The 21,703-nt window shown below is 43.2% G+C and overlaps 6 protein-coding genes across 6 annotated transcripts; 3 read left to right on the plus strand and 3 right to left on the minus strand.

Annotated features, from left to right (window-relative positions):
* Positions 1-543: 543 nt before the first annotated feature.
* On the minus strand, positions 544-6,805 carry SS1G_05695 (hypothetical protein; the record flags this gene model as incomplete). The annotated part of the gene is made up of 2 exons (XM_001592724.1): positions 544-828; positions 899-6,805. The coding sequence occupies 2 exons, from the start codon at positions 6,803-6,805 to the stop codon at positions 544-546; spliced, it is 6,192 nt and encodes a 2,063-aa protein (XP_001592774.1).
* A 2,024-nt stretch (positions 6,806-8,829) lies between these two features.
* SS1G_05696 (predicted protein) lies at positions 8,830-9,074 on the minus strand (the record flags this gene model as incomplete). The annotated part of the gene is made up of 2 exons (XM_001592725.1): positions 8,830-8,933; positions 9,023-9,074. 2 exons carry the CDS (start codon positions 9,072-9,074, stop codon positions 8,830-8,832), a joined length of 156 nt encoding a protein of 51 aa, XP_001592775.1.
* A 2,187-nt stretch (positions 9,075-11,261) lies between these two features.
* On the plus strand, positions 11,262-13,991 carry SS1G_05697 (hypothetical protein; the record flags this gene model as incomplete). The annotated part of the gene is made up of 4 exons (XM_001592726.1): positions 11,262-11,550; positions 11,704-11,975; positions 12,025-13,137; positions 13,188-13,991. The coding sequence occupies 4 exons, from the start codon at positions 11,262-11,264 to the stop codon at positions 13,989-13,991; spliced, it is 2,478 nt and encodes an 825-aa protein (XP_001592776.1).
* A 973-nt stretch (positions 13,992-14,964) lies between these two features.
* On the minus strand, positions 14,965-15,891 carry SS1G_05698 (hypothetical protein; the record flags this gene model as incomplete). The annotated part of the gene is made up of 3 exons (XM_001592727.1): positions 14,965-15,266; positions 15,343-15,654; positions 15,732-15,891. 3 exons carry the CDS (start codon positions 15,889-15,891, stop codon positions 14,965-14,967), a joined length of 774 nt encoding a protein of 257 aa, XP_001592777.1.
* Positions 15,892-17,097: 1,206 nt separating this feature from the next.
* Positions 17,098-18,435, plus strand: SS1G_05699 (allantoicase; the record flags this gene model as incomplete). Its single annotated transcript, XM_001592728.1, has 2 exons — positions 17,098-17,191; positions 17,462-18,435. The coding sequence occupies 2 exons, from the start codon at positions 17,098-17,100 to the stop codon at positions 18,433-18,435; spliced, it is 1,068 nt and encodes a 355-aa protein (XP_001592778.1).
* A 513-nt stretch (positions 18,436-18,948) lies between these two features.
* Positions 18,949-21,505, plus strand: SS1G_05700 (hypothetical protein; the record flags this gene model as incomplete). The annotated part of the gene is made up of 3 exons (XM_001592729.1): positions 18,949-19,105; positions 19,156-19,535; positions 19,589-21,505. 3 exons carry the CDS (start codon positions 18,949-18,951, stop codon positions 21,503-21,505), a joined length of 2,454 nt encoding a protein of 817 aa, XP_001592779.1.
* Positions 21,506-21,703: the final 198 nt, after the last annotated feature.

Raw genomic sequence — 21,703 nt, forward strand, 5'->3', positions numbered from 1 at the left:
TACACAACACAGCCAAACACACACAACCAAGCAACCAAACACACAACACAGCCAAACACCTCACGCATTAAAATGCCTCAAACAATCAATCAATGAATCAATCAATCATATCATATCATACCGCCTAACCTAGCCTAGCCTAGCCTAGCACCGCATCGCATCGCATCACATCGCCAAATTTTTTAAAAAAGACAGCAGAGATAAGAGAAGGAGTTGAATGACCATTCATTCATTCATTCATCCATCCATCCAACCAACCAACCATCCATCCATTCTTTTCCGCAATTCCCATCCGTCCATCCATCCATTTCCGCATCCATCCGTCAATATCAATACCTCAAAACTAAACACAGAGTAACCAGAAAGAAAAAAAAAAAAACTCCTAGCAATGCAACATGCTCGAAAAATAAAATAAAAATCCTCACTATCTCAATATTAATAACATATCTCGCAGTTGTCTTTCTGCATCCATTTCCTTTTCCATCTCCTTTCCCATTCCCATTTCCATTTCCGCCCCCACATCCCCATCCACTTCCACCACATCTAACCCTCCGCCTTCATTTTCAACTTCATCTTCATTAAAACCTCCGGATCAGCCACCATATCCGGATCAAGCAATGAACTCATCGCCTTACTCAACTCCTTAAAATCAACCGGTTTAGTCACATAACTATTAAAGCCCGCTTGAACGCATTTTTCCAAGACATCCGCCATGACATTTGCCGAGAGGGCTATAATTGGCATTTTAGAATATGAATTTTGGGTTTCCCATTCGCGGATTTCGCGACAAGTTTGGTAGCCATCTTTTCGAGGCATGTGGAGATCGCACTATATATTGAGTTAATAAATGTAAGGATAGAGGGATGACGATGGGATAGGATAAAAGAGAAATACGTACCAAGATCAAAGAATAAAATCCATGAGGTTTGCTGAATACTCTTTCTGTACATTCAACTCCATCCATTGCTAATTCAACCGCAATACCAACTTTGCTTAAGAACTTCAAGAGAACTTTTTGATTAACCAAATTATCCTCTACCAAAAGAATTTTAAGACCTTTATTCCCAAGACGCTGTCCAACATCAAGATAGTGTTGTTTTTGACTTGCAACTTGTTGCTGGGCGCTTGAACGATTCCTATCAGTACTTAAATCTCTCTCTTTATCCGGATCAAAAATTACTGCAAATCTCGAAGGCTTAACAGGCTTGTAAATGAACGTAAGACGATTATCCTTAGCCATTTGGTCATAGTCGTATGATTGAGCCATCTTAATAACTTCTTGTCGTTGTACAGGATCGGATAAAACAACAATTGAAGTTTGAGGTAACATCACGGATGCAATTAGTTGATCAATCAATTGTACAATCTCCTCAGCTGAGCCAAGGTTCAAAACTATATGGGTAAAATTGACAGAATCATCTCCACTGATAAGTCTTCGAGCTTCGTCAACACTTGAAAGTGGAGTTATTTGATGCGGAACGTCCTTCGGTAGTGTGATCTCGATATGTTGTCTCGTAGCTTCGCGACTGTGGACTTGAGGACAAATAAGTAGGATTGAGTACATCGGAGGCCGGAAATGCTTAAGGTCGTGTGAGCAATCACTATTTGCACGGGTACTATGTAAGTCTGACGGAGTCGAGGAGATATTTGTAGAAGTGAGTGGATGAGTACGCTCAGAAGGTGGCGAGGGTGACGAAGAATGCTTATCCGGAAGTTCAAGCTTCATTCTTTCTGGAGTACTTGCTCGAGCTGCCTCACCAAAATGAGCCAGGCTCTGAGCAACAGAAGACCCAGAAGATCGATCGGTGAGGCGACTTCGACCAGAATAGAGAGATGGCTCTGAGCTTCCGGAAGAGGCTACGGCTGGCGAGCCTGCAGATGATTCCGTCTTTGGACTCTCCATGAGGACTGCAGGCGAGTGTAACAGCCTTGTAGCCAAGAGTGGGTTACTGAGAGCTTGTTTAGCAGCGACTTGTGAGGATAAACTGTTGGATACTGAGGATGCTAATGACGGAACTTTGCTCAACTGAGGTGTTGAAAGTGGTTCTGGGTGATCGTCTGCTGTCGGCAGTCCGAACTTGGCAGTAAATGTGAAGGTGGATCCTTTACCGGGGACGGCAGTCCCTTGCATCTTGCCATCATGGAGTTGAACCAGTTGTCTGGAAATAACCAATCCTAAGCCACTTCCACCATGCTGTCTCGTACTGCTCCCATCTATTTGACTGAAAGGCTTGAAAATGAGATCAGCCTCTTCTTTGGTGAATCCTCGTCCAGTATCCACAATAGAATACTCCAGCATTATTTCATTGACTAGTGGCGGTGATTCGTCGTCTACGTATACCCTGCATCTAGTAAAAACTTCTCCAACCGTCGTGAATTTAATTGCGTTGCCTATGACATTGAGTAAAACCTGACGAATGCGGAATTTATCTCCCTTAACCATTTCAGGAACATCAACATCGACAATATAGTTAAGTTCAAGTCGCTTGGTGATGGCCATAGTAGACACCATTTCATTGACTTCTTCGACGAGAGATCGCGTATGGAACCACTCATATGACAATTTCATCATGCCTGCATCTACCTTGGAAAGATCCAATATATCGTTGATGATATTGAGTAAACTGCTGGCACTAGATTGAATCGTGTTTGTGTAATCGAGCTGTTCATCATTGAGGGTAGTGTCCTGTAGAAAGCTTACCATTCCAGAAATGCCGATCAAAGGTGTTCTGATTTCGTGAGACATGTTACTTAAGAACTTGCCCTTAGATTCCATGGCTTCTTTAAGCTTTGTTTCCAGCAATTTATGATCGTTGATGTCAGTACAGGCACCAAACCAGGAGCCGTCTCCACTTCCAAGGTTAATGTTGTCAACTTCGACGCACCGTACAAGATGCCAACGATACTCTCCAGTCTTCGATCTCAATCGGACTTCGGTTGTGTAAGAAAGTCTTCCATTGCTATCTGTAGCGATCTTGATAACCCCAGTTCTCGCCAACTCGGACAAATCTGCCGTGGCAAATTCATATACGGAACTACTGCTTGAGCTATTGTTTCTTGATAAGGTTTGATGGATTCCTTTCACTGTCTTTTCCGTTGGCGCTTCGGAGGGGTCGGATGACTGCCCTGATATCCCACTCGAAGATGCCTGCGATGGGTTTCTCGTCGGTTCGCCGGGTTTTTTAGACCGAGTCAAAGGGGTAGGCGGTCTACCGACGGGGATTTGGCATTTTGCAAGATCATCCGGATGCACATAATCCATAAAACCGAGTCCCAAGGCATCGTTGAAATCTTGCCCGGTATACGAAAGCCATTGCTCGTTTGCAAAGGTCACGCCCTCATCTTCTGTTGCCGCAAAAATAATCTGAGGAATCAAATTTGCCAGTTGGCGATGCTTGGCTTCTGATGCTTCTATTTCCTCTTGTCGTGCAGCTTTCACTTCTGCAATATGTTGATCATGGATGTCCATATGAGAGCCGTACCATTGAACAATCACACCTCTTATATCCCGAGAGCCAACAGCACGGGTGTAGAACCAACGATAACTTCCGTCAAAACGTCTGATACGCACCTGCATAGAGAACTGCTCACCCGTTTTCACCGCATGAGACCAGGCTTTGAGGTATTCCTCTCTCTCTTCAGGATGAATGCTACCCCATGGGTCCTGGTACAACTCGGAGACGGTTTGACCACGATACGTAAGATATCGGCTATTTACCCATACTATTTCCCCCGTCTGTGGTAGCGCGACAAAGACATGCGCAGGTAGAGAATCCAGCATCAAGCCTTTTAAACGATCGGAAGGCGGGGGCATATCAGTAGGTACACTAGCAGGCAATGACCCTTGACGCGAAGGTTTAGGAATAGAAGGAGCTTTTATCGATGAAGCCGATGTTATCGGTAAGGACTGGAAAGTCGCACCAAAATCTGCACCATAGGAGTGTAGTTGCGTGTGTTGACGATCAGGCTTACCAGCACCATAAGAAGCACCTCTGATCGCTTGCCGTCTCGGTGAATCGTGGGCATTTTGATGTGAAGGGCTGTGTTCACGGAGTTCTGCACTCTCATTCGATGACTCTTTCGATGTTTTATTATTACGATTTTCTTGCCCCGATGAGTTAGTCGAGGTGTGCGAAACTTCTGCGTCACCCTTACTCTTATTCAAATTCTCGCCACCGTCGAAGGATGGAGTTAGTGAAGGTCGATCATCTGATTGACTTCGAGGTATTGACCGGGTCTCAGCAGGCGAACTGTCTTTCGATGTACGTCGAACACCTGCTACACCACTCCCCCCTGTATCCATTCGAGATACATTAGGCCTCCTTGAGCTGAAATAACTCTCAGTTCCTACATATCCAGGACTTTCACCGCTGGACTTCCTATCCAACGTGAGGCCTACACTGCTCGGATCCCATGACGGAGTGCCGCTTGGGGACGCATTGGCACTTCGCGATACTCCAGAATAATCACTAGGGCTGGTAATGCTTCCTCCAGATTGCTGGCGCATTCCTTCCTCGCCTGGAGAGTAAGACAGGTTACCGCTTACCGCGGAAGGCTGATCGTGAGCATGTCGACCTCCTGAAGCAATGGCACCAAATCCAGTCGTATGAGGACGTTTTCGAGACAAACCTGCGACTTCCGTCTCGAGGTTGGAATAATGTCGACAAAGCGAAAATGAAGTGGCCATATGTGGCGAGAGATGCTCTAAAGAGTGTCTGAGATTAGATGGATAAGGAATAACAGGGCTGAGAATCGAGAGAATTGCAATTGGAGTTCGCTTTTCCTTGTATGGTTCTGCTCCTTGCGCCCTGGACGAATCGGGGTATTTTGGTAACTGATCAATATTTTTACCGCGGCCTGCAGACTTTGATTCCATCGCGGCAGCATCTAAGCGAAATGATTGTACGGGTTTTGAAAGTAAAGGATGCGTCAAGGGAATATGTAAAACAGTCCAAGATCTGTCGACTCCAATTGCCTCAACTTGTTGCATCTTGGAATAATCTTGAGGTGTGTGATTTGGGTTGAAAGTCTCTTCATCTACTGTCGAATTCGCAAAGAAAGGATTATCCGTCGTCTCCACCCTCACGGCGGGAGAAGGAGCCGGTGATTGTGACCATGGCGATGGTGGAGTCTGTTCGTATTCTTCATACCTCGGAAGTGGCAATGGAGGTTCTGTTGGATCTTGTGCATGTATACTTTTCCCCCTTTCACCAGATTGATGGCGAAAGCTTCGACGTTTATTAGGTTTGGTGCCAAAAAGAGACGAAACTTGTCCACTAAATTCCGGTGCTCTGTTCTTTTTCAATCGCTCAGGTGATTCTACTTTTGAGGCCATGCTCTCACTGACTTTTTCTACCTCTGCCGGGTTGTTCAAGTACGGATAATCTCGTGTCAGAGCAATGACTCTCTCTCTCTCCAAGACTCTTAGCACACCACTACTATCAATCAATGGATCAGCTTCATAATCCAAGGCTTGCAATACTGAAAAGACACGTCCTTGCACATCTCTGCTCGATTGCTCAACGTTTTCCCAGCTAGCAGTAGGCTTCTCGGCCTCCAATGCCATATGATTTTCCAATGCTTGCAGACTTAATTGTGCATTCTGGAGTGTACCCGTCCGTGGTGGTTGATCAGGTCTACCAGAAACATAGCTTTTTGCACGGGTGAGAGGCGAGGGTCTCGCCGTAGTAGTCCTAACGCTTTCAGATGAAGATGTTGGATCTCTCTTCGTTGCTTCATAGCTAGTGAAAGAATGTCGACTGACCACGCCAGGTCTGGACGTGATGGCCGCTGGTGGTGAGTCGCCAGATGCATATCCTTCGGATGCTGAAGTCTCGAGGGTATCACCGCTACTGCTGGGTATAAGACTACTGCCTCGTGGCAAGTAGGTCAGACTTAATTCATCCTCCTCTGCTACATTGAATGTTGCCTTCTGTCCCCATGGAACATTTTCGATGTCAGTAGAATCTGCAGGTACTGATAGAGTTACTCTGTCAGCCTTGTAAACATCTCTCATAATTTTTACTACTGTGGTCCACCATGGATCAAGACCAGGTTCGGCCGAAAGCATGAGACTAAGATCATATAGGTTAGGTGTTTCAAATCTTGAACTATCCCCCGACATCTGTGAACCTGCTGGCTGGAAGTTAAGGCCTGAAGCTGGGGTGATTGGTCCTGATAGGACGTGGTCGTGCGGTCCATCATAAAACGAGCCGCCAGCAAAATTTGATGGGTTTACAGTTGGTGACAGGGCAGTGAAAGGTCGGTGGCCATTGTAGCTGAACTGTCTCGGAGTCCGCATTGGTGGGAAAGGATACGAAGGAGTTCTTGCATGTACTGCAGCTGGTGTTTCCCCCCCTCGTATAGTCTTGGCGGACTCAGTTGACGCTGTTTCCATACCAGTGGGAAATGGGCTGGAAAATGCTGCCTCTAATGATGGTGACATGGCCTCTTCATGAATGGGGGATACTCGAGCCTTACCACCAGTACCGGTAAGTGTCAGGTTTCCTTGAAGTTCTTCCCTCTCCTCTAATTGCTTCGCCAACCTCTCTCGATGCTGATTCAATTGCAATTGCGCATTCATGGCTCGAAGCCGTTCCACCTCCTCGGCCTGGTCGTGCAATGGTATCCTTCCTGGCGGCAAGCTGTGTTTCCGACCGGGGGCAGAAGTCCTTGACTCTCCTGCATTCTCGTCCTTGGAATTTGGAAGAGTGGAGGGTCCCACATCCGGAAGCTCGTTATCACTGGCCATTTCCACATCGCTGGATATTGAGGGTGCTTTTGCACCGGTAGGGAAACCTGGCATTGAGTCCTTCGCCTTTGAAATTGATGGTGGCCTTTCTTTCAATCCATGATTAGTCGATGGTGAGGAAGCTAAATGTGTGGATGAGTTGTCAAAATTGTCGCTTCCACTGGATTGTCGCAACCCAGGGCTTTTCTTCGAAGTTGATGAGGATGGTTTGTCAAGAGGAGAATCCGAAGGTGGCATGCCGTCCTCCCTTGTCGACCCTCCTGCAAACCTCTGGCGCTATTTCGACCCCAGACAAAATATTATTGCGATCGCTAGTGAAACCGCCGCAGCCAGATTCTTCATTCGTGGAGATTTTGGTGGTTTAAAGTTGATTTTGAGTTTGATTTGTTTTAATTAGCAGCTAGCATGTAGTGAGAAGTGAAAGACTTTAGTCGGGAAATGACGTAGAGGGCAGAATTTAAGGCAATCCGGCAGACAAAAATAGACGACAAATAATAATAATAACAACAATAATAATAATGGTAAAAATGTCAGAAAGGTCAGAAAGGTCAGAAATGGTAACGGAAGCTTTTGTCCACTATGGATTCTCTTGTTTTCTCTTTTTTCTTTTCTTTTCTTTTCTTTCCTCTGTCGTCTTCACTGTGGTCTCCTCTGTGGTCTTCTCTCCTCGTTCTGACTTTGATTTTGATTCCGATTCTGATTCTGGTCAAGATGTGAATTTCCTCAAGAATAAAAAAGATAAAAATAAACCAAGTATTGGGTATATATATGTAGGTAAAGTAGTGAGCACTCCGATCAAATCATTTTTGAATATTCTCAAGGCAAGGTAGGGTAAGGTAAGGTAAGGTATGTATGGACAGGCAGGCAGTTAGGTAGTCAGGTAGGTACCAAAAAAGATTCATAGGCACAGATGCTCTCTTTTCCTCAAGCTGCATACAAATGATGGATACTCCGTACCACGCAGTATAATACTGGGTCAAGTATGTTTTTAACAGCTTGTTAAACAAGGTTGTGTGGATGGATCGTGGGTGTAGGGAGGATAACATTAGCACCGTCTAGTATAATAATGTATAATCAAATATGGACCACTAGTTAGCATATACAAACAAATCAAATCAAGATATCGTCCATTTGAACCAGATCCCAGCTACATGGGTTGGATGTTACAATGTGTACAAAATTGTGCTGAATTGTACTGTATGCTGGGTATATTCAGTAATGAAGGGAATGAAAAAAAGGTCCCAGGGCTAATATTTTAGGAGGGGAGCTAGAAAAGGTATGAGAGATGAACTAGAGGACTTTTTGGGTGTGACAGAAATGACAAGAGTGGATTGTGAGGAACAACTCTTTCCTTTTCATGGTTGGGGGGGGGGGGGGGGGGTTTCTTACAACAGATGCAGGAAACCCACAAAATCCCTGCACACGAGACTGGTTGAAATATTAAAGAAGAAACCAGAGACGAGAAAGGGAAACATGAGACGGCCATGGTGGATACGAGCTAGCTTTAAGAATTGCTTCTAGATGTTTTAACCTCCCGAAAAGGCGAAAAGGCGTTGGATTCTGGAGATGGACGACGGATTTAGACTGATTTAACCTTTTGCAAAGATTAGACATGGGAAGCAAACACTCCGTATATTGTTAGTATACATATATACTAGGAAGGTAGATGGAGATTATATACAAATTGGGTGTCTACAATATCTTTTTCAAATATCCCAAGATTGAATTGGATGGCTTCACGTTGCCTGAACATTGAGGACTGATTTCGAACTTCCATTCAATATATTATCAGTCTCTTTTATACATACAATATCATACCATACGTGAATATCGTTGTGGTTCTGTCAACATTGAAGAGATTTGTTCACATTTCTCCTTTATTTATTTCTATGGTTACAATCACTACCTCACCAACCTCACCCTACTCATATTTTGCACACCAGCACATTCATTACATTACTTCCCAACCTCCTTGTTTCTTGGTCTCGAATTGCAGTTGCACACCCATAGAATGTATCGGAAGAACAGCATATAACCTCATGTGCCAAGCCTGCGTAGTGATGGCAGCATGAATGACTCTACATATGATCTTCGTGTAGCGTGCCAGTGAGACCGAAAGGCGGAACTCCGGGTACGAGAAAGAAGAGGGATGGATGGATGGATGGAGATGAGATCGATTCATCTATTTGATGATAACAAGCGGGTTAGATTTGTGGATCGTTAAAATTCCACATGGCATGTTTCTATCACACAGTTAAGGATTCTACAAACTTCTACCTTGGAAGAGCCTCGTAGGGCCGTTGAACGGATCCTGAATGCTCATGTCGTTTTATGTACGTACTAGGGATGTATATAGCTCAGTTATTGTATGATAATGATCGTAGGACATCTCTCATATATTATGGAGACATGGCTCTTTTGAGAGGCAGCGTAAGTTGCGAACAGTTTGATAAGTAATCATGGAAAGGACTGTACTCCGTTACCCGTACTACTACACTATTGAGACATCCTCTACGGGATGATTCTATACAAAAGCGATGGGATCGTGGCGGCAGCGCGGAGATATATCAGATGGTGGTCGGACTCTGATCGCTGTTGGCAAGGTCTCAAAAGCTGCAAAAGCAACCGAAGAAAAAAAAAAATAAGAAAAAAAAATCGAGAAAAAGGGTAAAACCCGCGAGGCATTCTTTCAATTTGCGCCAATAATATATGTAATTTAAAGGACCCTGGATAGGAACAGTGACGAAATGGCTGCATGATGACTTCATATGTCTTATGTAAAGTTGTGCAGACAACGACCAATTGGATTTATTCTCGTGAGTCGTGTGCAACCCCTGAAAAGAGTGGGCAGTTTTCATGAAGTTTGGTTATATTGTTATGTTCTGCACACAAGTTGTACAAAACAACAAACAGCGACTAGGAACCAGCAACACAAAAGGCTCAAATTAATTAGTTACTCCGTACGTGAATGGATCAAGTATGAGCAGGACCGATACATAGTATGAATGTGGAAAATTTACAGCATCCTCCATTTCATACGTTTGTAGAATAATCGTAATTAGAGTGTTGGTGCACCTAGTATGCATTACTGCACCTAGTATGCATTACTGCGGTGGAAGATTTGTTTTCCCTCCGTACGTACATATCATCATCGAACAAGGAAGATAGGGTTCACACCATCTGCCAGCCGAAAGCGAAGGGAAGGGTTAGCCCGGCTGCACACTCAGCAAATCCTCCGTAGATACTAGAAAGGGATTCAAACCATTTTCCAAATTCGGGATTCAGGGGTTCCCGAGGAACTTCAAAATGAACCACTTTTTAAAATATAAGCTTATGTGATTTGATTTGAGTTGATTTCAAAGAAAAGGAAGATGAGACCGTCAACAACTTCACCATCCATAAGGTTATCGACATCAAGGACTTTCCTCGGAGGGGTACGAATACTCGTACGAGTATATATGAATACCATACAATACTACGCTAAGTATCCCTATATGATGACAATGATTCCCGGCCGAATGCCGTGCAGATGTCTCTCAGAACGCTTTAGCCGCGTACCGAACAGCATCACTCAAGTATACGGAGTAGAAGGTGCTTGATGTCTCGGCGATAACAATACGATTTGCTTGGAGATCGATCCCACGATGAAAAGTTAATAAAAGAGATTGCCAGCAGTACAGCGAATACAAATATCCGGGATTTGAAAGTTAATATCATGACAAACATCACCTCTAACTCTAAGTATCTCCGCAACACCAGTAATTACTGCCTAGGTAGGTTCTACTAGCAATAAGTCTCATCCCGGTTATGGTATATACCTGGTATGTTTTTGGGGGATAGTCGGCTTTCCCAACTATCGGTCACAACACAACATGGCCAAAGCTGTGAATAATAATATTGAGTTTTTGCCCAAGGGATCTTTTAACATCACGAGGTTTGAATCCTGACCCCTGTAACTCTGTACACTTCCAACCTGTGTGTGAACATTGGAGCACACGAAGAAGGAAAGAGACTAGATGTGCATGTTTCCATGTTTCGCCAAGGTTTGCTCGGATCCTATCCCCGTGTCTTCGCTTTCCTAATATAGCTGCTTCAACGTCCCAATAAGGAAAGGAGCTCTCCCCGCTTTCCTGTGTCTTGCATCCCCCTTCCCCAGCCATTTCTTATCGGGAACATTCCTCATCATTCAACAATCAACCTTCAACCTTCAACCTTCTGACCTTCTTTTTGGACAATTTTGGTTTCTTTTTCCTGTTTGCTTCTGTTATTCATTTGAACAATCTCATACAATCTGGCGTGCAGGCAGAAGAAGAGGATTGCCAGGGTATCAAGTAATAGATTAAAGTCAAGATCTCGTTCGCCTCATCTTTCCCATCCACGAACACCTCTTCCTCCTCCACCAACCCTTCTCCGTAGGATACGAGCAACAACCAAAGCCAAGAATACTTTTGCGAATTTTGTCATTCCTCTAGCGGGTTTTTTGACCGCGGTGTCGACGCGTCTATACGATATGGGTGCCTCTACCAAGAAGCTGCAGAAACAACGGCAGCCGAGTTTAGCAGAACAAGTACTAAATATGTGCGCATCGTCTTCGAGACATGTAGATGATGAGGTTTCAGAGGAAGCACCACTTCTTCGAAAAGAAGCCAATAGCTCAGAAGACTCTTACTCAACTTCCGGCTCATGGAAAATCAAAAGTCAAAAAGCAAAATGGAGATGGTTTGCTCAAAACACCTTTAGGGTTCTGGGCGTCTTATTGGCAACAGTTATGATTGTTGCTGCTTGTCTATTCTTTACCGGTATGAATATTTTGATACTCCTCACTTCACCGTCTAATTGCCTTAATCCAATTTCAACATCCAAAAATGTCCACAAATGTCCACAAATTCTATCTCATTGTAGAGATATTCTAGGATAACATGCGGATCACTGACTTTCAAATTAAAACACAGTTTTCATACCTCAGAAGCGAGTTCTACAACAAAGTACATGCGATTCTGCAGCATGCGTTCATGCTGCTTCCGAGATTTTATACAACTTATCTCCCAAATATAAGGAGCTCGACGCATGCTCGAATTTCGAGGAATTGGTCTGCGGAGGGTGGAGAGATCACCATGATTTGAGGCCTGATCAAGGGGATGCCTTTACAGGAACGATCATGAGTGAAAATTCACAAACTTTGTTGAGGCATATTTTGGAGGGAGAATATCCCAAAGAATCTAGGGTTAGCAACATCCAATCTCTGGTCACACAATATAGCTAATATATGATAGCACTCGAGCTTCTCTCCTGCCATGTTACCAAAATCTCCCGCTTCCCTGGACGAAGAGAATTTTGACAAGCTAAAAGCAGGCTATGATGCATGCATGAACGAAACGGAAATCAAGAGTGTCGGCATCACCCCTTTGAAAGAGATAACTCAACAAGTGACGGGTATTTTTTCGGTGGAAGATTTTAAACACATGCTCCTCAAGTCAGAGGACTATGGTAGCCTTGCAGATACTATAGAATACATGGCGAAATTGGGGTCTTCGGCATTCATATCATCTGGCACAGGACCTGATGACAAGGATCCTGACACCGTCGTCATCCAGGTTTCACCACCATACAAAATTGGTCTGCCGTCCAAGGAGTATTACAATGACGAAAAGGTAGTGAAGGATTATACCCAGACGATTGCAAAGGTCATTCCCAAGTTTTTGCCAGAACATCAAACCTCTACCAAACATTCATCAGGTAGTAATGCTATACGAGAGAAAGCTACGGACCTTGCAAATGGTGTAGTTGCCCTGGAGAAGAAGTTAGCAGCTGCCTCTCCAAATAACGAGGACAGAGATGACGTCACGAAATACTACAATCCAATGCCACTTGAACAGGCTGATAAGCTAACACCAGAAATCCATCTTTCAAAAATAATCCATAGCTTGGTTCCCGCAGATGTTCGACTTGACCGATTAATTGTTGCATCACCACAGTACATGCATGCATTATCTGACATACTGAACACTACTCCGAAAGAGGTAATACAGACATACTTCATTTGGAAGCTTATCCAGACGTTCTATTCCGAGATCGAAGCTGATGAGTTAAAACCATACCGTCAATTCATCAATGAGCTTCAAGGGAAGGATCCAAATTCTGAACCTGAACGATGGCGCACTTGTGTTTCGCATGTTGATGATGGACTCGGCTGGATTTTGAGTCGATTCTTCGTTGAAAAGGCTTTCTCTGCTGAGGCCAAGGACTTTGGAGATCAAATTGTTTCTGATATTAAAGATATGTTCATTGAAAAGCTCAAGGCAACTACTTGGATGGATCCGAGTGTCGTTGATTTAGGTATTGAAAAAGTGCACAAAATTGTTCAGAAAATTGGATATCCTTCAAAGGTATGTCGATGTCTAATGTTGTAAACTACATGTACTAATTTTCGAGATAGAGCCCAGACATCATGGATCCGAGATCTCTTCATAACTACTATGACTCGGTCAAGGTATCGGAATCAACTTACTTCAAAAATTCTCTGGACATGAGACGATTTGAAATTGCCCGTGGATGGTCAAGCTTGGGAAAACCAGTCGATAGAGAAGAATGGGGTATGACGGTGCCAACGGTTAACGCCTATTATAATCCGCCGGGTAATGAGATTGTCTTCCCAGCTGGTATCATGCAGTTCCCAGTTTTCGATGTAGCGGTTCCTCAATACCTTAGCTACGGTGCTTTCGGGGCTGTTTCCGGACATGAATTATCACACGCATTTGATTCTACAGGTCGTCATTACGATCAAAATGGAAACTACACAGATTGGTGGACACCATCTACAGTTGCCGCATTTAAAGAACGCGCCCAATGCTTCATTGACCAATATGGTAATTACAGCATTCCCGGCCCAGACGACAAACCACTTTACGTCAATGGTAAACTCACGCTAGGTGAAAACATTGCCGATGCAGGAGGATTATCTGCCTCGTATGCTGCTTGGAAAAGACGTCAAGGAGAAAGTAATGATAAGAACCAAAATTTACCAGGGTTATCGGAGCATTTCTCACAAGATCAATTGTTCTTTGTCAGTTATGCTAATTGGTGGTGTGGAAAGAGTACCAAAGAAACTGCAATAAGTCGACTTTATACAGATCCACATGCGCCGAAATGGGCGAGAGTATTGGGAACGATGGCGAATAGTAGGGAATTTAAGAAGTCTTTTAGTTGTAAGGAGAAGGAACCAGTTTGTGAGTTGTGGTAGGGTCTGGGTGTTTGATGGTTTGGGTTGGTGGTGGAGATTGAAATGAGGATGTGGTATGGATTCGACCTGGCAAGGTAGGAATCTTAATGGGATAGGATTGCAATGGAGGTCGCTAGATTGTATAATTAAGGCTATTGGGCCCCCACCTTGATGGATGCTCTTCTTAGGTTTTTGATAAGAGTTTGTACATTGATATGATTAGGAAGGATACGCATAGGCATACATGGATATGGAGAAGGCTATGGATATGAATACAGGAATAGGATTCTAATGCGATGAATCGAGATTAATATTTATAATGGAGGCGTGTACACGTATGTATATGGTATTTCTTACACAAGCGAGAAGAGAAACCGAAGAGAAAGGAGGAAGGAGAAAGGGAGGGAGTGGGGTTAATAAATATATGTTATTATAAAGTAGGTTAATTAATTGAAACTCTTTTGCAATTGATATTAATAAATCATTTTGTTTTGATCCTGGTCTTGGTTCTGAGAGTAGCTACTTAGCTACTTAGTAGATGATCTTTATTTGGGTCCTTTGGATAGGTATTATAATAAGGATACTAGGTTACTAGGCGAGGTAGGTCACTAGGTGTAGGTTAGGTATGTAGATGGATAGGATGTGAAATTATTGATTCATTATTATTCTTAAGCCTACTTGTAGAATTGTTCGTGTTTATTTATGGATTCATGGATTCGTTAAATAATAAATTGTAAGATAAGATATAAATAATCCCGTTCCCTTAAAAGGAGTAAAGAAGTAAACGACTGAAGAACTGAAGTACTAAATACTCATATCGTCATGTTCCCGAGACCTTTGAATGAGAAAAGTAGGTATTGATTGATTGATTGCATCAATACTACATGCAACATAATCTTCAGGTAATATAGACCCTCCAACGGAGCCGGAAATCGCACACCATACAGACGAAGTATCCCCACTCAAATCAAACCTCAAACTCAAACCTCCCACCTCAATTCCTCCTCCCCAATCCCAATTTCTCCTTCTTAATCCTCGGCACCATCCCAACCAACATCAACAGCGCACAGCCAATCACAGCCCAACTCTTAATATGCAACGCGTTTTCATTAAAAGGCGTCCATGTAGCAGCGGAGATGGTAGCGAGCATGAGGAGGAGAATGAGGTAACCGCTTGCGCGGTGGTATTTGTAGATTGCTTTTGCGGTTTGGGGGGAGCCGTAGAGGGAGGGGGTGAAGTATTGGGTTGTGCCGATTAGGGTTTGGAGGAGGAGGAGGATGTAGGTTGTTAGGCCGACTAAGAGGGGAGGTTAGTTGGGGTTGGGGTTGGGGTTAAATTAGGTGAAGGGGGTAAATGTGAACAAAATACATACGAATAGCATGCGCAGATTCAAAATGAATACCCCTATGCGCAAATTTATTCACCTCAATAACAACCAATCCCGCGATTAACAAGCTAAGTGCCAGCGAGTTAAACCACGCGTGCACGAGTGTACCCTGACGTTTCTGAGTCGCGGTATGCGTAGGTTGGAGAATAAGAATTCCTTGCGTGAGAAAGAGGAGGCCGCTGGAATTGAGGAGTGGATGTGCCGAAAAGAGGATTAGACCGGTAGGAGAGAGGAATATACTGGCCCAGATGTGGGCGGTGAGGAGGAGGAGGGCGATTTGGGTTATTGTTGCGGTTCCTGGTTTAAGGGTTAGTTTTGGGTGGGTTTATTGGGGATTGGGATTGGGGTTTAGGAGAAGGTGAAGGGTAAAATACCAAGTGCTAGGTTCCAAATTAATGGTCGTCCTTCTTGTTGTGATGCATCGCCTGCTCGTCCGAGTAAGGGTTCTTCTTCTCCGTAACCTGCTTCGTGGGGATTTTGGAGCTCTCCCGTGGCTACGCGTGGGTTTTCGGGGATTCCTGTTACGGATGCCATGGATGGGATTATTTATGAAGGGTTGTTGGATTTTTGGATTGTTGTTGGGTTTGTGTTTGGGGGTGGTTGATAATTGATGGTTGATGATTGATATTTGGGGTGAGGATGAGTTGATGAAGATAGGATGAGGGTGAGATTAAACAAGTAATAACCTTATGATTATTCGATTAAGTTACCTAGGTAGGTAGGTATATGGCTTTCCGTAAGATTGAGAAATCTCGTCTTACATACAAGATACCTATCTCTCCCGAGGTAGGTCTCTCTCTCTCTCTTTATATATACTCTGATAAGAAATAAAATACTCCGCATAAGATTCACAACAAACAATAGAAGAATCCAACGATCGTGATTGATTCGGACTATTAACTGTTTTACAAATCATGCTCTAAGATGGCGTCGATGATTTAATGATTTATTGATTTATCGGATTGCGGGGAATAAGTACCCCTGTTACCCAATCATGAAGCTTGCTTCTGTAATCATTTTGTATGTACGAGTATGCGGAGAATGGAGTGTGCATGGTTAAAGTTGGAGTTTGGACTAGTGCCTTATTTCGTGATAGGGGGATTTGTTTTCGTAATGGGTTTGTGAGGGGTAGGTAGGTTGGTAGGTGAAAGAGGATGGGAATATCTAGTACTGCTGTATAAGATGTATGGCCTTTTTGGTTTTGGGGAAAAAGGAAAGAGGGAATGCAAAGTTGTTTTATTTTATTATAAATAAGCGACTGGTATTGATACTGGTATTGATACTGATGATACTGATAAGCTTATGGATAGGAAGATGGATGAACAGAAAGATACAAGCCAGAAACCAGGGAACTGAAAACGAATGAATGTACAGATAGCTGTCGCTCTTGAATGTCGTTTAAACAAACATACTCATACTCTACACATAGGTAGCAACTTTTACAAGTACAAAATATCTACCAATTCCAAAGTAGCTTTCATGAGAATGAAGTACATGATAATTAAATATCTTTGCGCGATAGCGGGGCTTATCGGAGAACTTATCGGAGGATACCGATAGTTCTATAGAAACAGCATGAACATTATAATTCATTACTCGATGGAAATTATAAACCTCAATATCATAAAAACTCTCTTTTATTTAATTTTTCCTTCTCAATCCTGAAATCTCTTCCTGGTCCTCAAAGTAAAGTTGCTTTTTACCATTTTTGTTTCTCAATCTTTTTCTCGATAATTCAATATGGCTTTCGAAACTGAATACAAGACTGAAGATGTGGCTGTAACATCTGTCCCATCTGATGAGATTGATACCACTTTTCGTTCATCCTGTATTGGTAAGTTGTACTTTATTTTGGTGTTAATTACTTTAAGATCTTTGGAGACAAGAATGGCTTGATTTTTTCTAAAAACTAGCTTACTTACAACTGAAAGCATGAGAGAAAAGCTGTCTACTCCTTCCATAGATAACATGTATCTCACAAGCAAGTATAAAACACCTCAAGCGGGGTAAAGGCTGCGCTGTCAGGTGCAATATCATGGTTCAAATTTTCAAATGTTTCAATAACATACCCCAGGTTAGTTCTTTGGCTAATCAATCATCCTAGATCTCATATCCGGTACTCTTGGTGGAAAAGTTCTTTCATTCTCAGATGAATGGTTTGCGGAAGCAAATAATCTTCTTACTCCTACCCCACCCATCAGACAACCAGGAAAGATGGTATATACCGGTGCATGGTATGATGGGTGGGAAACTCGTCGACATAATACTGAGCCTTTTGATTATGTCGTAATTCGCCTTGGAGTTGCTTCAGGAACTGTCGAAGGAATTGAAGTTGACACAGCTTTCTTCTCTGGAAATCACGCACCTGCAATCTCCGTTGAAGGTGTATTTAGTGATAACGATGAAGAAGTGATTGGATGGAAAGGTGGTCGAGGCAAATGGGAGACAATTCTTGGTCTTCAAGAGTGTGGTCCTTCCAAGCGATTTGGATGGAAGCTTACCGTTCCAACTACAAAAGCATTCACCCACGTGAGACTCAATATGTATCCAGACGGCGGAATTGCTCGATTCAGACTCTTTGGTCACGCTATACCAGTTTTCCCTGAAGACAGAGATGCCATCTTCGATTTGGCTGCCGCTCAAAATGGAGGAGTTGCTATCTCTTGTAGTGATCAGCACTTTGGAGTTATCGCCAACCTCATATTACCCGGTCGTGGCAAAGATATGGGAGATGGTTGGGAAACATCAAGATCTAGAGGGAAAGATCATGTAGATTGGGCTATCATCCGATTAGGTGCACCGGGCACTATTGAAAATCTGATCGTTGATACAGCATTCTTTAGGGGCAACTTTCCACAAAAAGTGAAGGTTGAGGCCATAAGCTGGAATAGTGAAGGGGAGCCTAGCAACTCAGCGGAAGGATGGACTGCGGTTGTTGAGCCCAGCAAGACTAGTGCTGACAAGGAGCATGAATTTGAGTCTTTGGTAAAGGATAAAACATTTACGCATGTTAAGTTGATTATGATTCCAGATGGAGGAGTCAAAAGAATTAGGGTGTTAGGAAAGAGAAGTGTTTAGAACTTTAGATGAGATAGGGAGATAGGAGAAAGACTCACAGTACTCAGCAGGAGTTTACCCCTGTTGGAAATTGGAAGAAACAAAACTCTGAGCATGGGAGAAGTAAATGAAAACTATAACATGATATTATTCCTTGCTACTACCCTGACTGTTCATTCATCTATCCACATTAGATATATTTGAAGTCATAAAACAATTCCCACATCTAATTCTCATTTATAAGAAACAATGGTAAGGCTGAAGACTAACTTCCCTTCCATACCTTAGTGAAACCTTGGCGCTCGGACCATCTCCCAAGATGACTTCTAATGCAGCCCATCAAGTAACAAGCCCCGGCATTTACATCATAAATGTAAAGAAGGCCCAAGTCAACACAACAGCTTCCCTGTGGGACCAAAAGAGTTTCGAAAACTTGATACACTCCTTTAAATAATACAATTTGCGGAAAAGGACTCAATTCGATAAGTTCTCAACAGATGTTTGCTGGTTGCATGTGGTCTTCCTGCTGTTGTAATGGACATCGGGGACAATAATGAAGATATTGGTGGATTTGGGGAGGAATGGGTAAAACCAAGGCCACTACCTGATGATTTACCAAGGTCGCTTGATGATCGAAAACATGTATCTGCAGAGTATGCACCTGAGACTGAGATGTATGATGCATGGCAAGGTATGACAATTCAATACAAGGGGGGGAAATCTACCAACTAACATATTTAGGACAATCGCAGTTTCTAACAACTCCGGTCCTGGCTAAACCACTCGAATTCAAAAATCTTTCACTCGATAATGACGATTTCGGCGACGATATTACAAAGCAAAAGATAGGGGATAGCGATAGTAGACTTATGGAAATGTTGGCCGCTCAAGCAGCACATCGAGATGGTTCGGCTAGTGAGGATGAAGATGCTGTGGCTATGGATGAGAAGCTTTCGCTTGAAGAAAAGAAGGATATCCTACAGAAGGCTCTAAATATGTCAGCTAGTAACGGAGATGTTGATCGCATAGAGAGGATCCTCCACGGTAAAGCAAAAGACCTTGTAGATTTGGATGCGCCGGATGAAGAAGGCACGGCGCCGATAATATACGCAAGTTGTTTTGTGAGTACTGGCTAAAAGGAACATGTATCATACAGTTACTAATGATTGCGCAGGGCCACGAAGCTGTCGTAACAGCACTCCTAGATGCCGGTGCCGATGTCGACAAACAAGATAGAAATCAATGGAGCGCCTTGATGTGGGCAATGACAAATCGGCACAAGGGGATAGCAAAGGCACTTCTAGATAGAGGAGCATCCAGGGACGTCAAATCATCGACGGGAAGAACGGCATTTGATTTTATTGCTCCAGATAGCGAAATTGCCGATTATCTCCAGGATGGTGGATATCATATTGGAAATGCTGGAGTTACGGACGACTTTTACAACCCTGGATTCTCCCAGGACCGGTTTGAGGAAGAAATGGCAGAAAATGAAATGAGGCGCCGAATGATGATGGAGAGTGCCAGAGATCTAGAGGTTGACTTGGGTAATATGGGTATTGATGATCAACCTGAATCGCCAGAGGAGTTGGAAGAAGAAGGTCAAGATTTCGACTGGAGCCGATGTTTACATGATCAAATGTTTGTGTTTCAGGAAAGTGAACTTGGTCGAATTCTGGATATCATTATCACCAATATGTCTCCTCAACGATCACCATCTCAGAAACCCGTACCAGCGAACATGATATTTCTCAGTGCGAGATATGCTCACTATCATGCAAGCCATGATCTTCTGGCCAAACTTCTTATTAGCGCGATGGATAAGATTAATGATGTGGTTGAAACACATCAATGGGACATGACAATATTAGCTTTCTGGATTTCGAATGCTACATTGTTATTACACTATTTGAAAAAGGATACTGGATTATCCGAATCAACAACAGAGTTTCAACTTCAACTTGCGGAGCTGATTAATGAAATTTTTATCTTGATCATTCGAGATGCTGAAAGGAGAATGGACAAAGTTCTTGATTCGGCAATGTTAGAACATGAAACTATTCCAGGATTTGAAGATGTCACATTCCAGAATGAATGGAAGCTATTTAAAAGAAAAACGACTGTTAAAGAAGTACCCATTGAAAAACGGTTTCGACCTCCTTCGCCAAAGGCTAGAGCTAAACCATCACCCCGCAATGTTACGTCATTATTATCCTCTACTCTATTTGTGTTGGATCTTTATGACATACATTCTGTCATTACTTCTCAAATTTTGGCGCAGCTACTTTACTGGCTTGGTGCGGAACTTTTTAATCGTATCATGTCTAATCGAAAGTATCTAGCACGAACTAAAGCAATGCAAATACGTATGAATATTTCTAGCCTTGAGGAATGGGCACGAACGAACAATCGACAACCTGAGCATTATGAGCATGGTTCTATGACTTCTAGTGGAGAGATGACTGTTGAGGCAACTCGACGACATCTTGCACCTTTAGTTCAACTACTACAGTGGTTACAATGCTTCTCATCTTTGGGACAAGATGATTTAGAAGCTTTAGTTGGGACATTACAGCAACTCACACGACTTACACCCCAGCAATTAATACATTCAGTAAAACATTATCGAGCGGAAGTTGGAGAAAAAGGGTTACCAAAAAGTGCTATGAATTATTTGGTCAACCTACAAGAGGAGCACCGGTTACGAAAAGAGCGTCAAAAGAGAACTTCACAAGGTTTACGCATGAGTGCACCATCAACTCCAGCTAGAAAAGGAAGTAAACCATTACCTGATACCCCTGATTCAAATGGTAGAGGTGGAAAACCGCAATCTCTCGATGACGAACCTTTCGAGGAAGATGATGCACCGGAAAATCTTCTCCTGGATCCAGCTCTCATGCTTCCTTTTTCCCTTCCTTCTAGCACAGATATGTTGATAAGTTATGGAGCGGGATTCGGTGGGATGAATCGAGAAAGGGAAAGAAAATATATTCCTACAGTTCCTCCGGAGTTCTTGGCAAAGCTAGATCTTAGTGGTGGGAGAGCACACTCGACATATCATGAGCGAGATTGGGAGAATGAGGAACTTTGAGTCGGGTGTGATGTGTGTGGATGAGTGGATGGATGGATGGATGGTGTGGGTTTGTTTTTAAGTGGGTGCTGTAAGCTGTATGAAGTAGTAGTGATCGAGTGAGTGACGGTGAGAATGAGTGAGCAGAATTGGGAATCGGAGGTTGGGAAGTGGAAAGCAAAATCATGCATTATTCATTGGTAGGGAAGCATGGCGTGG

The sequence above is a fragment of the Sclerotinia sclerotiorum genome, genomic scaffold (assembly GCF_000146945.2).
Source record: "Sclerotinia sclerotiorum 1980 UF-70 scaffold_7 genomic scaffold, whole genome shotgun sequence".
In the NCBI taxonomy this organism is placed as follows: Eukaryota; Fungi; Ascomycota; class Leotiomycetes; order Helotiales; family Sclerotiniaceae; genus Sclerotinia; species Sclerotinia sclerotiorum.